The sequence below is a fragment of the Tamandua tetradactyla genome, chromosome 17 (assembly GCF_023851605.1).
Source record: "Tamandua tetradactyla isolate mTamTet1 chromosome 17, mTamTet1.pri, whole genome shotgun sequence".
In the NCBI taxonomy this organism is placed as follows: domain Eukaryota; kingdom Metazoa; phylum Chordata; class Mammalia; order Pilosa; family Myrmecophagidae; genus Tamandua; species Tamandua tetradactyla.
The window spans coordinates 59,668,476-59,681,697 of record NC_135343.1 but is presented as its reverse complement, the minus strand read 5'-3'; the positions used below and the strand labels follow the sequence as shown (position 1 = coordinate 59,681,697).

General features: G+C 46.8%; 1 protein-coding gene across 2 annotated transcripts in view; it reads left to right on the top strand.

The window, feature by feature from the left end:
- Positions 1–13,222, top strand: part of LOC143661275 (all-trans-retinol 13,14-reductase-like) — a 14,538-nt gene extending 1,316 nt beyond the window's left edge. For both annotated transcript variants that reach the window (XM_077134769.1, XM_077134768.1), the window contains exons 2-11: positions 2,629–2,811; positions 3,109–3,350; positions 3,883–4,084; positions 4,514–4,711; positions 6,417–6,536; positions 11,605–11,743; positions 11,912–12,021; positions 12,115–12,281; positions 12,476–12,635; positions 12,850–13,222. In XM_077134769.1, coding sequence (XP_076990884.1) covers positions 3,129–3,350; positions 3,883–4,084; positions 4,514–4,711; positions 6,417–6,536; positions 11,605–11,743; positions 11,912–12,021; positions 12,115–12,281; positions 12,476–12,635; positions 12,850–12,989 — 1,458 coding nt within the window. In that variant the 5' untranslated portion in view covers positions 2,629–2,811; positions 3,109–3,128 and the 3' untranslated portion in view covers positions 12,990–13,222. The remainder of the gene's footprint in view (positions 1–2,628; positions 2,812–3,108; positions 3,351–3,882; positions 4,085–4,513; positions 4,712–6,416; positions 6,537–11,604; positions 11,744–11,911; positions 12,022–12,114; positions 12,282–12,475; positions 12,636–12,849) is intronic.

Below are 13,222 nucleotides of genomic sequence, written 5' to 3'. Positions count from 1 at the left end.
TGACCCCTCCCTTTCATTGTTCACTGGCATTTCAATCTAAATTTATTTTAACATTTGATCCCCCTATTATTTATTTAATATTCCATTTGTTTTACTTGTCTGTTGATGAGGTACACAAAGTTTTCACAATCACACAGTCACATTGTGAAAGCTATATCATTATACAATCATCTTCAAGAAACATGGCTGCTGGAACACAGCTCTACATTTTCAGGCAGTTCCCTCCAGCCTCTCCACTACATCTTGTCTAACAAGGTGATATCTATTTAATGCATAAAAATAACCTCCAGGATAATCTCTCAACTTTGTTTGGAATCTCTCAGCCATGGCTCATGAGACAATGAGCCATTGTCTCATTTCACTCTTCCCCCTTTTGGTAAAGAAGATTTTCTCAATCCCTTGATGCTGAGTCTCAGCTCATTCTAGGATTTCTCTCCCAAGTTGCCAGGAAGGTCCATACCCCTGGGAGTCATGTCCCACATAGACAGGGGGAGGGCAGTGAGTTTGTTGTGTTGGCTGAAGAAAGAGAGAGGCTACATCTGAGCAGCAAAAGACGTTCTCGTTCTCTTTGGAATGACTTGGGCCTAATTTTAAGTAGGCTTGACCTGTCCTTTGTGGGGTCGGGTTTATTATGAACAAACCCCAAGACTGGGGGCTCAGCTTATTGCTTTGGTTGTCTGCACTGCTTGTGAGAATATCAAGAATTCAACTTGGGGAAGTTGAATTTTCCCCATTTCTTACCATTCCCCCAAGGGGACTTTGCAAATACTTTTTTATTCACTGTTCAAATTACTCTGGGATTTATCGGGGCATCACTCTACACAAACCAACAAAATCTCACATCCTACTCAAGGTTCTATGTACTTATGGTGTTCAATTAAGCTGTCTACGTAAGTTGTATTAGGAAATGCACTTGTCAAAATATAAATTTTGTACCAAATAAACATTTTTTGCTTTAGTCTCACACATAAGTTAAAATTTTAAAATTTTGCTTAAAGTTACTATCTATTTTCAACACCCTGCAGTAATGACATGCCTATGTTCTTCCTCATGCAAAAACATTTTTAAAATTTGTACATTTAGTCATTATCATTATACACTCTAAGGCATTCCTTTGTCATGAGCCCTCCCTCTCCATGGGATTGGGGGAGCTGCCCGGAAATCTGTTCCAACTTGCTTAGACGATTGTGTCCTGCTTGTCAAGTGGTTGGGTGGGTTCTGCCTGATCCAACTCAGAGGGCTGACCCTGGTTCTAAAACTTTGGGGCAGTCTGGGTAAAGGATGCCTCGCTCTCCTGTTAACCAGAGTCCCTCCCCTGTCATCTTTAACACATTTTGACGATACTGCTAAGGTTCGAAGGAAGAGTTCTGTGTTTTTTTTTTTTGTTTGTTTGTTTTTTAAATAAAAAAGGTATCCCCTGTTTGACCTTCAGGGCCTCTTACCCGTGAAGTTTAGAATCTGTGCCACACATCTTGCAACACAGTTGGAGGCATTGCTGGCCCAAAGTGGAAGAACTGATAGTCTGGACTTTTGAGGTCAGAGTTTTAGCTTGAATTCTGTCGCTAACTTACTAATTAAACTTTATCTAGTCAGCCCACCTCTCTGAGCTGGTCTCAGCATGAGATGACTCGTGTAGCTGTTTTCCAGACCAGGTGGCAAACTCCTAGTGGGTCCTAAAATAAATTTAGTGAGTTGCAGCTAGCTTTTAAAAATGCAGTAGAATTAAAAAGATCAGTGCATTATAGATAATTAGGGTAACTGCTGTATTGTGAAACTTATATTTCATACATATATATACATACTTAAATATGTTCTGGGTCATGATATAAAATATATTTTTCACTGAGTTCCTACCAAAACTTTTGAAAGCTACAAAGTTTGGCCAGTTCTCTTGCGGCTTGAAAATTGCAAATCTCAGTTCCTTGTGAGTGTGGCCTGTTAAAGAGCAATTTTGTGCAGGAAGTGCCCGCTTAGTACCGCCAGTGGGCACCAGGTACTGTCAGTTTTGTGTTCTGTTAAGCTGCTGCCCCGGCAACCCTGCTTCCAGAATTCTCAAATGGGTTTGCTTCTGTGTTTTCTCAGAGCTTCTGAGATCATTTAGATGTCACCAGCAGCTCTGTCCTGCCCAAGCAGGATCTCTAAGACCCACCACACAACTCTATGGCTTCACTGTTGTCTGCATACCCTGCATCTTCCAAAGATTAATGGCTAGTGAATGGATGGTTCCAGGAGCCGGCAGCCTGTCCCATACTGTTCTCCATGCCCTGCCCCATCTTCCTTCCTCCCCTATCTCTGTCTGCATCCTTGGTTTCTCAGTCTGTATTGTCTGTTTCTTTTTTATTTCTGTTGTAATTCACTGATTCTTACTCTATTCTTTGAAAGTAGAGAAAATTCCCAGGCACATAGTTTAGATCAAGCCAAGTTTGGCTCTGCTTAATCTGCCTGGCTGGTCCTGTGTACTTCTCAGGTAAGGTGTTGTGAGGCTTTCACTAGGAGTCCTATGCCAAACTGCTCTGGAGGCTTCTTGCATTGTACAAACTAGCAAGGTCTTCCGTATTTTCCTTATCTTTGCTCTTTCCCTGTTCCTTCCTGAGAAATCCACCCTCCCCTTAAACCTCTCTGCTGCAGCTTTCTCAGCCAGCCGAGTACCAGAGGAGCTAGATGTGGTGGTGATCGGCAGTGGTTTTGGGGGCCTGGCTGCAGCTGCGATTCTGGCCAAAGCTGGCAAACGAGTTCTGGTGCTGGAACAACATACCAAGGCAGGGGGCTGCTGTCATACTTTTGGACAGGATGGCCTTGAATTTGACACAGGTGAGCTTTGTAGAGAAGAAGCGGCACATGGCTCTTTCTTCAGGGAGCTTAGCCATGAGGGGACCATGCTTGCTATTTGTTTGGAGACCCGTCTTTTTCCTGGGCACTGCTTTCCTGGTCTGATGCCCATACTTCTGCTGGGTTCTTCCCTGGGCAGAGAGATGGTGGTTTCTCACTAGAGAGAGGGTGGGTAGCTCCCTTTGGGCATAGACTCAGTCATGCAGGCAACCTTCTCCACTTTGTTTCCTAGTCTACCTTCCCAATTCCATAACCTCCTTATCCCTACTCTCTCAACAGGAATCCATTATATTGGGCGCATGCAGGAAGGCAGCACTGGCCGTTTTATCTTGGACCAGATCACAGACGGGCAGCTGGACTGGGCTGCCCTGTCCTCTCCCTTTGACATCATGGTCCTCGAGGGGCCCAGTGGCCGAAAGGAGTTCCCCATGTATAGTGGGGAGAAGGCCTATATTCAGGGCCTCAAGGAGAAGTTTCCCCAAGAAGCAGCTGCCATTGACAAGTACATGAAGCTGGTTAAGGTAATAGGAGCATGAGCAGACTGAGGACTGTCAGGTGGTTCTTTGAAAGGTTGACCTTTATTAATGGAGTGATTGGTGGGGTGGTTGACGAGGGGGTGGTGCAGAAAGGGAGGAACAGCCATGTGTGCCCTGAGTGCAGCCCCCACCCGAAGCCACGTCTCTGCCCCATGGGGCCTTCTGTCTTTGAATCTTGGCTCTGGAGCTACACTCTCACTTCTGGCCTCTGTGAGGCACCCTGTCATTTTTCCTAGGCTGGCTTCCATGTGCTCACATCATTATGAGACTAGATTTGGGTTTTTAAAAAAGAATTTGAGCAGGATGCTAACAAGCAAAAAAAAAAAAACAGTTCATCTGAGTGTAGACTTGGGAAAACTTTATAGAGTACAGATATTGGAAGAATCCCAATTGAGCAAAGCTCAGCAGGGGTCAGTGTAGCTGGATCCTTGGACTAATGCAGGCTAACAGAACTGTGCTTCGGCTACATCCATTTCCTAATAATTCTACCTGTTCCTTGGGATGCTTTCTTTCCCAGGTGGTATCCAGTGGAGTCATTTATGCCGTCTTGCTGAAACTTATCCCGCTGCCTGTGATTCAGCTCCTCAGCAAGTTTGGGCTGCTGACCCGTCTCTCTCCATTCCTTTGGGCGTCTACCCAGAGCCTGTCTCAGGTCCTGCAGCAGTTGCCAGCTTCCCCGGAGCTCCAGGCTGTGCTCAGCTACATCTTCCCCACATACGGTGGGTACCGGCTGCAGGCTCTGGGAGGCTCCTGGAGAAGGAGGTGTTGCAGTCCCAGCTCTCAGCCTTCCTCCCTGAGCCTACTTGAGAAGCTGAAATGAAGTAGTGTAAAGGCCAGGCCCTGTGGAGCTTGTTGGTGAGAAGTCTGTCTACCTGCTGGTCTCTCTGCTAAAACACGCTTTATGCCCCGGGTCGTGCTTCTATTCAGCCAACACTCTTCTCCCTGGTCCTGGCCTTAGGGCTATTTACAGGAAGGACATTCCCACTGACCCCAAGATCTGGAAGGCCCCCCTTGTTTCGACAACACCAGTCCTGGTTTCCTTGGCCCCTGGGGTGGACACACGCTCTGTATTCCCGAACAGAAAGCTGTGCTCCTCTGTAGATGGTGCTAGGTGCCTGCCCCAGCCTTACTGCCTCTTCCTTCTATAGGAGTGACGCCCAAGCACAGCGCCTTTTCCTTGCATGCTCTGCTCGTTCACCACTACCTAAAAGGGGCCTTTTACCCCCGAGGAGGTTCCAGTGAGATTGCCTTCCACACCATCCCAGTGATAGAGCGAGCAGGTGGTGCTGTCCTCACAAGGGCCACCGTGCAGGGTGTGCTGCTGGACTCAGCTGGGAGAGCCTGCGGTGAGAACCCTGTGCACTACCTTTGGGCCCCTAGTCAGGGAGACATGGGTGCAGAGGAAGAAAAGCCCTGAGAGCAGAAGGTGAAGAAGAACTGATCCACCTTATCAAAGGGGTTGAAAAGCTAGCATCATTCCCAGATCAGGGGCTAGGGTGAAATGAAAGTAGGAAGAAGAAGGGATTGCATGGTTCCCAAAGAACAGTATTTAATCAGTAGATGAGAATATCTATCCAGGAATCCATGAACTTCTTGAGGGGAGGGCTGTGTCTTTTTAGTCTTTTAATCTGGAATTTTTAGCACAACCAGAAGCTTCATAATATTTGTTCCATGATTGATGGGATGCAGAAGTTACCGGGGCTCTACCTGGGGCAGGATGGAGGGTGGGAGAATGCCCTGTTCTCAGTCTGTATATAATAGGGCAGGGCCTGGGATCTCGTTATCCTGACTCAGGATGATGATGTAACCTCACAGAGAGCTAGAACCCCACTGAGGGTGAACTCTTTGGGGAGAGAGACTACATAAGGAAGGACTCTTAAGAAACAGAACAGGCTGTACACGAAAGGAAGAGAGCTAGGCCTGATAAAAATAGGGCTGGCAAAAGGGTGACCTCGCCAGAGGAGGGTGGGCCAGTGCACACACGGGCAAGGGAGGAGAGCCCGCCAGCTGTCCCTGAGGATGCACTTCTAGAAGAGACCCGGAGGTTACCAAGTGGTAGAAGAGAAACGTGGCTGTCAGTTGTGCGAGAATTTTTCTCATTCCTGTGAGCTTGTTCTCCTTCCTGCTGAAAAGGCTCGGTGAAGCAAGGTGGGTTTGTCAGTTCAATTAAATTATTTATTTGTGTTTTTCATGGGCATAGGCAATAAAAGCTGGAGATAAAATATAAATACATCTCAGTTGCTGACTCAAGAAATTTTCAGTCTGCTGGGGAAGATCATCACATATAATTTAAGTGCCATAGTAGAGTCATGTATGAGCAGAGGCCACAGAGAGGACAGTGGGACAGGGAAGGTGTCAGAGGCACAGATGTTTGAGTCAGGTCAGAAAGGGTGAGTAGTTTGCCAGTGAATGAGGTTAGAGAATGTTATTTCAGGCATGAGAAACAGCTACTGAAAGGCATGGGAGAATAGGATAGGGCTGAGTATTTCCAGGCATCTGGATGTATAGCTGTTATTTTTGTGGGCAGAAAACGGTTGACTCTAAGCTGTTTCATAAAGTTCTTCCTGAGAGTTTGGTGAGAGTGGCCAGAGATGAGGCTGGATATATAGAAGGGGCAGATCAGGGAAGCCTGAAAAAGACTGTAGTTTCTTTGGAGGTTACAGTATCATTGACATGTCATTTAAAGAGAGTAGTAATGTGAATGGTTTGCGTTTTGGAAATAGAACTCTGGCAGCAGTACAGGAGTGCCTAGGATTCCACTGGGAGTCCTCCAGCCCCTGAGCTTTGATGGGGTTAGCGTGAAGGAAGTAGGGTTTGTCTACTCCATGCAGGGCAGGGTGAGCACAGAAGAGGTTGTGCTATAGACTCAGGGTGCTGGAAGATAGTTCACTCCCTTGGCAGTTTCGCCTGGGGCCTATCCTGCGTGGTCCAAGGTGGGCTGGACTCCCAGGTGTGACAAAATGAAGCCTAGGCTGGGGGAGCTCTGGGGGGCATATGGGTCTTTCTCTCCCTGGAGTTCCCAGAACTTCAGCCAAGTTCTTGTGCCCACAGGTGTCAGCGTGAAGAAGGGACAAGAGCTGGTGAACATCTATTGCCCCATTGTGGTCTCCAATGCTGGGATATTCAATACCTATCAGTGCTTACTTCCAGAGAGCGCCCGCACTCTCCCAGGTAAGACGGGTCTGCATTGCACCTCTTCCTATTTCCTGACAGCTCCCTTCTAGAGCTAGTTTGCTTGTCTCAGAGGATGCTAACCATCTTCTTTATTGCCCCAGCCCCCTGCCCTCTGACCATCCTGAAGCAGGAACAGTGAGCACATTGGTTTCTAACCACATCTGTTTGCAGCAAGGCTTCTGTATTTAGGGCTTCGGATGCAACTTCTTTTCTGTCCTGTTGTCCCCAAAGGTCGTTCAGCCTTTCTCTCTCATTTCCTTCCTGGCAGCTTGATTCTTTTTCCTATTGTAACTTCAGCCCATTTTGCCCTCTCCAAAGTCTCCATACCAGGTTGTTCATTTCCAATTTCCAGGATCATAGGTCATCTTGCTGATAGTTGTTTTTCATTGAGTTTGGACTGTGAATCCCACTCTCTTCCTTAGTTTGTCATATATGTATTATGTGATGCAGCAAATATCTCTTGAGAATCTACCATGTGCCAAGCACCTTTCTGGATCTTTGTTGAAAACCAAAACAGACCAGTATCCCTTTCCTGTGGTGCTTACATTCTAGAAAAACAGAGCCACATAATAAACATAAGCTATAATTAATCAATACTATTTTACAATGGAGTTAGTGCTACTGGGGGATGGCAGGTGTGGTTGGGGCTGGGTATGGAAGTGGACACAGGGTCTTTAAGATCTCTTTCAGTCCTAAAATGCCAACATGCAGTTACACCTTGCAGATACACAAAAGGAGACAGCTAAAAGTATGGGACTTGATGAGATCCCTGAGTTAATTGAAGGGGTCAGAGAGGAAGGTCCATATTATGCCTGACGCTTAAAAACAAACCGTTCTGTTTGTAGCATTTAAAAACTGTCAGATTGTTATCAAAATCCTTAAGATAGGGATCAGTACTCTTCAATAACAGATTATTTTCAATTCTTTCTTTAAATTTGTTGCATCTAAGTTGCCATTAAAGAAGTTCTATAGAATGCAAACTTTAAGTTTGTTACTTTCATTTTGAAAGTCCTTTTAGTTTATAAAAAATTCATTTTATATATATATGTATTTATATATATATATAAATAAATGTATTTATTCATTTTAAGGATGTAGAGCCTTAACATGGAATAACCTTTTATGTCTTCCCCAAATTCTTAGTAATTCCTAGAAACAGAATCTTAATTGAACTAGTCAAATTATTTCATTTCAAGAATGATTATTGGCATCTTACAGTTAGCTTAGTTTTCAGGGTACTTTGAAAGCGCATTTGTGCCTATTTCTGTTGACTTTTTTTTTTTTAATTTATTTTTTTGCTCTATTAGAGAAGTCATGGGTTTACCGCGACAATCATGGATTGTAAAATACAGGATACCCTTATACCACCCTGTTATTAGCACCTTGTATTGGTGCGGAACACTTGTTACGGTTGATGAAAGCAGATTTTTATAATTGTACCATTAACTACAGTTATGGTTTGACTTAGGATTCATTGTGCAGTGTAGGTCCATAGATTGAAAAAGATTTTTAAATTCTGTTATCATTTATACAATCTAACATCTCCCCTTTTAATCACATATACATTTCAGTCCTGTTAAGTACATTCGCAAGTTTGTGCTACCACCACCACCGTCCATTACCAATACGTCACCATCCTTCCAAATAGAAAGTCTGTACATTTTAAGCCTTAATTTCCCGTTCTCTATCCCTTGGTAACCTATATGCTACCTCCTAATTCTGAGAGTTCTGTGATCAAGTTTTAGAACTTCCATCACCCCCAATGATTTCCTGCACGCCTGTGTGCTGTCAGTCACAGCTCGTGCCCCCAGCACCAGGCAACCTCTGATCTGCTTCCAGCCTCTATGGGGCTGCCTTGTCTGGAACTTTGCTGTCATTGAAATACATAGTCTTGTGTGTCTGGCTTCTTTCACTTAGAAGAATGTTTTTGAAGTTCATTCTTGTGTCCTGTGACTTCTGTTGTGTAAGTTACTGGATGCTCGTGGTCTGCAGCCACCACATGGGCTGAGTGGAGAGTAAGGAACAGCTCAGGGTGTCATTGGCATAGAAACCAGGGACTTTGGTGGTTCCAGGAGCAGGGTCCTGGAGGGTGGTGGGCCCGCGGGCTGCTCACAGAGCTGGGGAAGGTGGGTTCAGTAGTAAGCAAATCCTGGGTTTCCTCATGGCAGCAGCTGTGACTGTCTCTGAGGTAGAGGCTGTAGCCACCTCAGAGCAGCCTTCTCAGGCCTGTCTTCTCAGGGGGCCTCAGCCAGCATCACTGCCAGCTAAGGCCTCTGCCATCTCAGGCAGGGTGTGCCAAGTAGGCCACGGCAGAGCCTGCCCAGTGCAGGGCGGCAGGGCGGGGCCCAGGCAGGCTGTTGGACTTTGCCTTTGGGGAGTGCCACCTCCTGTTCCATCACTGTCTCTCCTCTGACCCTCGGGCCCAGGGTCTCAGAGCCCTGACGTGCCAGCCTGTGCCAGCCTTTGTTCCAGGCAGCCGAGCTCCAGAGTGGCCTGTTGAGCTGGCCGTCTCCTCCCTGGCCAGTGATAGTTTTTCCTAGTCTGAGAGCAATCTCCCGGTGCCCTCCATCTGGGGCTGAAGGATGGATGCCCCCTGTGTGGACCAGTGGATGCTGCCCCAGATGCATCCCAGTGGGAGACATTTCAGAGAGGTGACAGAGAGGACACCTTACTCAGAGATCCCAGATGCTGGAACTCCTGGCCCCCGTCCTCTGGGGAGGGGTTCTCATAGTTCTGTCTGCCTTGCAGGATGGGAACAGGATACCCAGTGGGACAGTCAGGGGTAGTTGGGCTTGGAGTTGGACTGGTCAAGCTGAGACAGCCATTTTTTTAGATTTTTAAAAATTAGAGCACTTGTAAGTTTACAGAAAAATCATACAGAGAAGTACAGATCCTTTGTAACCCCTCCCCACAGTGTTCCCTATTATGAATCCTTTGCATTAGTGTGGGATCTTTGTTACAATGGGTGAATCCATATTATTACAGTATCTTAAGAACTAAAGTCTGTAGTATGCACTAGGGTTCCCTCTTTGTGTTGTATGGTTGTGGGGTGGCTTTTTATCTCGCTGTGAGAGCCTTTCTTAATTCCCATGGCTGCACCTTGAGGAGTTTCCTGGGGGTGGTTTAGAGGGAAAATATGTGGTTCCTGTGCTCCTTAGTTTTAGCTGAAGGGAAGAGGGAGGGGCTAGTCTACAGGTTGGAAGAAGACCTGGGTATCTGACCACTGGGTACCTGGATCTCTCTGTGCCCATCCTGTACCCCATCTTTAGAAAGGGTGCCAGCAGCAGGCATGCCCTGGATGCGGGGACCCATGTGATGAGGTGAGGCTCCATCACCAGGTGGCTGGAGGTTCTGTGGCCATTTCCTTCTCCCTTGGTGAAGGGCAGGCGGAGCATCTGGGTCCAATACCTAGGTCCAGGGGATGTTAGATGGCTTCCCAGAGCCTTCCTCCATACTGCTGTCCTTCCTTCTTTTCTCCTGCTGGCTCCTGAAATGCTGTTTTGCAAGTGCCAGGAATTCCATTTGTATTGGTTCTTATGCATTGCTGACCATGTTGAGGCCTTATGCATATAGCACATTATGCATAGAGCTGAAACCAGGGCTGACAACAAACTCTGTTCATTTGTGTGGTCTTTATAATGTAATCATCACCCATAATATGAAGGGGAGGCCTGTCCAGGCAGGTCATCTGAGACTTACCACTGTAAACCCCCTTGGGGAAGATGGAGTTTGGAGCTGGGCCCCACCTGCTCATAAAGCTGCTTAGAGCAGAAGTGTGTGGGCATGGGAGAACAGGAGCCTGGGATCATGTCCTTCAGAGGGAGGGGAGAGAGGAGTAGGCGTCTGCAAAACCTGCTTTGAAAGAGCAGCTATAAAATGGGCTAGCAGTCCTAAAGAACACCTAGGGCAATTTATAAGATTCTACAAAGGTTCCAGGCACTAGGGTAATTTTGCAGAAACCTACAACCTCCAGATGGGTCCCTGGACCAAATAAGTCCTGAAACCTAGAGGGTCCAGCCTCTCCAGAACATCAGCTAGTTCCATCTCCCTACCGCGTATTAGTGACAGACCCTTCCAACATGAAAAAGTTAGAATGGCCATAACCCAAAGACCCCTAAAGAGTGGTATAGAAAGATCAAAGGTGATGGTGAAGTTATACAGAGAAGGTAAATGAATATGATTGTTGAATAATAAAATTGTTATTTCTCTTAGTCTTCAGTATCTGAGAGCAGCTAGAAGTAAAAACCTAAAATCGTGGAATTGTAACTCATACCAAACTCTGAAATCTATTCTACAACTAATTAAAAAAAAAATTCTTTTTATTAATTTAAAAATTAAAAAAAAAATGTGACAACAAAGAAACACAAACATCTTAACATATGATCATTCTGTTCTATATATATAATCAGAAATTCACAATATCACATAGTTCATATTCATCAGCACGATCATTTCTTAGAACTTTTGCATCAATTCAGAAAAAGAAATAAAAAGATAACAGAAAAAAATTCATACATACCATACCCTTAACCCTCCCTTTCTTTTTTTAATTTATTTATTTTTTATTTATGATACATAACCACATACAAACACATTCTTATCATATCATTCCATTCTTGTTATATAATCAGTAACTCACGCTATCATCATAGTTGTATATTCATCATCATGATCATTTCCTAAACATCTGCATCAATTCAGAAAAAGCAATAAAAAGACAGAATAAAATTCATGCATACCATACCCCTTACCCCGCCTCTTCACTGATCACCAGCATTTCAATCTACTAAATTTATTTTAACATTTGTTCCCTCTCTTTTTTATTTATTTTTAATCTGTATATTTTACTTGTCTGTTGATAAGGTAGACAAAAGGACACAGGCTCTCACAACCACATAGTCACACTGCGACAGCCATATCATCATACAATTATCTTCAAGAAACATGGCCAGCAGCCAAGGATAAGGCTGCTGGAAAGGTGCATGCAGGTCCACATGCTGTCTGGAGCAGGGGGTGACCACCTCTGGTCACAGTTCATGCAGCCCCCACTGACTCTCTTTGGCAGATGTGAAGAAGCAGCTGGGGCTGGTGCGGCACGGATTGAGCATGTTCTCTGTTTTCATCTGCCTGAGAGGCACCAAGAAGGACTTGGGTCTCGAGTCTACCAACTACTACATTTACTTTGACACAGACATGGACAAGGCGTAAGGCGTGTGTGGGGGCAAGGCTTCAGTGTGGGCCCACAGCCCACGGGGCCCTGCACTCAGAAGAATCCCATGGGGCTGTCTGTAGGGCTGAAGGTCCTTGGGGTGGTGCTGGGGGCTGCAGGAACCAGGGCCTGAGGCTTGGCAGCCCTTTCCTCTCACCCGCAGGATGGAGCGCTACCTCTCTATGCCCAGGGAAAAGGCTGCGGCACACATCCCCCTATTCTTCATCACTTCCCCTTCGTCCAAGGACCCGACTTGGGAGGACCGATTTCCAGGTGGGGCCAGAGGTCCTGGCGGAGGAGGGAGTTGGGGCACAGGGGATCGGGCCAGAAAGGGCCCCAGTGTTAACCCCAGCTCTGCCTCCCCAGACCGGTCCACAGTGGAGGTACTGCTGCCCACCGCCTTCGAGTGGTTTGAGGAGTGGCAAGAGGAGCCGCAGGGGAAGAGGAGCAGCGACTACGAGGCCCTCAAGCACTCCTTTGTTGAAGCCGCCCTGTCGCATATCCTGAAGCTCTATCCACAGCTGGAGGGGAAGGTGGGTGAGCAGAGTGGGCAGGAACAGGGACAGGCCTCTTGGTGCCAGTGCTGCCCCTCCAGGGATAACTGAGCCCCAGGGAAGGACAAGAACCATATGCCGGCACTTAACATCTGGCCAGAGCAGAAAACGGGGAGAGATGAGGATCTCAGAAGTTCCCATTCTTGCCCTGTGACTGCCTGTTTCCTTCTCAGGTGGACAGTGCGACTGGAGGTTCCCCGCTGACCAATCAGTTTTACCTGGCCTCTGCCCGAGGTGCCTGCTACGGGGTTGACCATGACCTAGGCCGCCTGCACCCTCGTGTCATGGCCTCCATAAGGGCCCAAAGCCCCATCCCCAACCTCTACCTGACAGGTACATTGCATGCCCCATTCTACCAGGACCCAAGACGCTGGGTCTCTTGGGCACCCCAAGTCCTGCGTCCCTGCTCCCCTCCAGCCTCCTACACCCTGAGCCTGATGCCCTGGCACACTGTAGGCCCTGGTCCCCACTGAGGCCTCATTCCTGGGTGGCCCTCCCCTCTCCCTGCCTGGGTGGGTGCTCACAGACCTCTGCTCTCGCCTTCCAGGCCAGGACATCTTCATCTGTGGGCTGATGGGGACCCTGCAAGGGGCCCTGCTGTGCAGCAGTGCCATCCTGAAGCGGAACTTGTTCTTGGACCTCAAGAAGCTTAACTCAAGGATCCGGGCACAGAAGAAGAAGAATTAGTTCTGTTGGGGAGAAGTCAGGAATTTGGCCAGTGATTTGGGCACATTCCCTGATACTGCTCATGCTTTCTGCTTCTGTTTCTTTTTCATATAATGTACTGTTTTTGATTTCCAAACAGTACCTGACATGCAGGCATAGTGTAGATCACACTTCTTAAAGGGGAGGGATGTTCTTTGTTAACTTTCATAATATGGTCTTCTCAGTAAAAGACCCCATCGAGGTTACTAATAGGA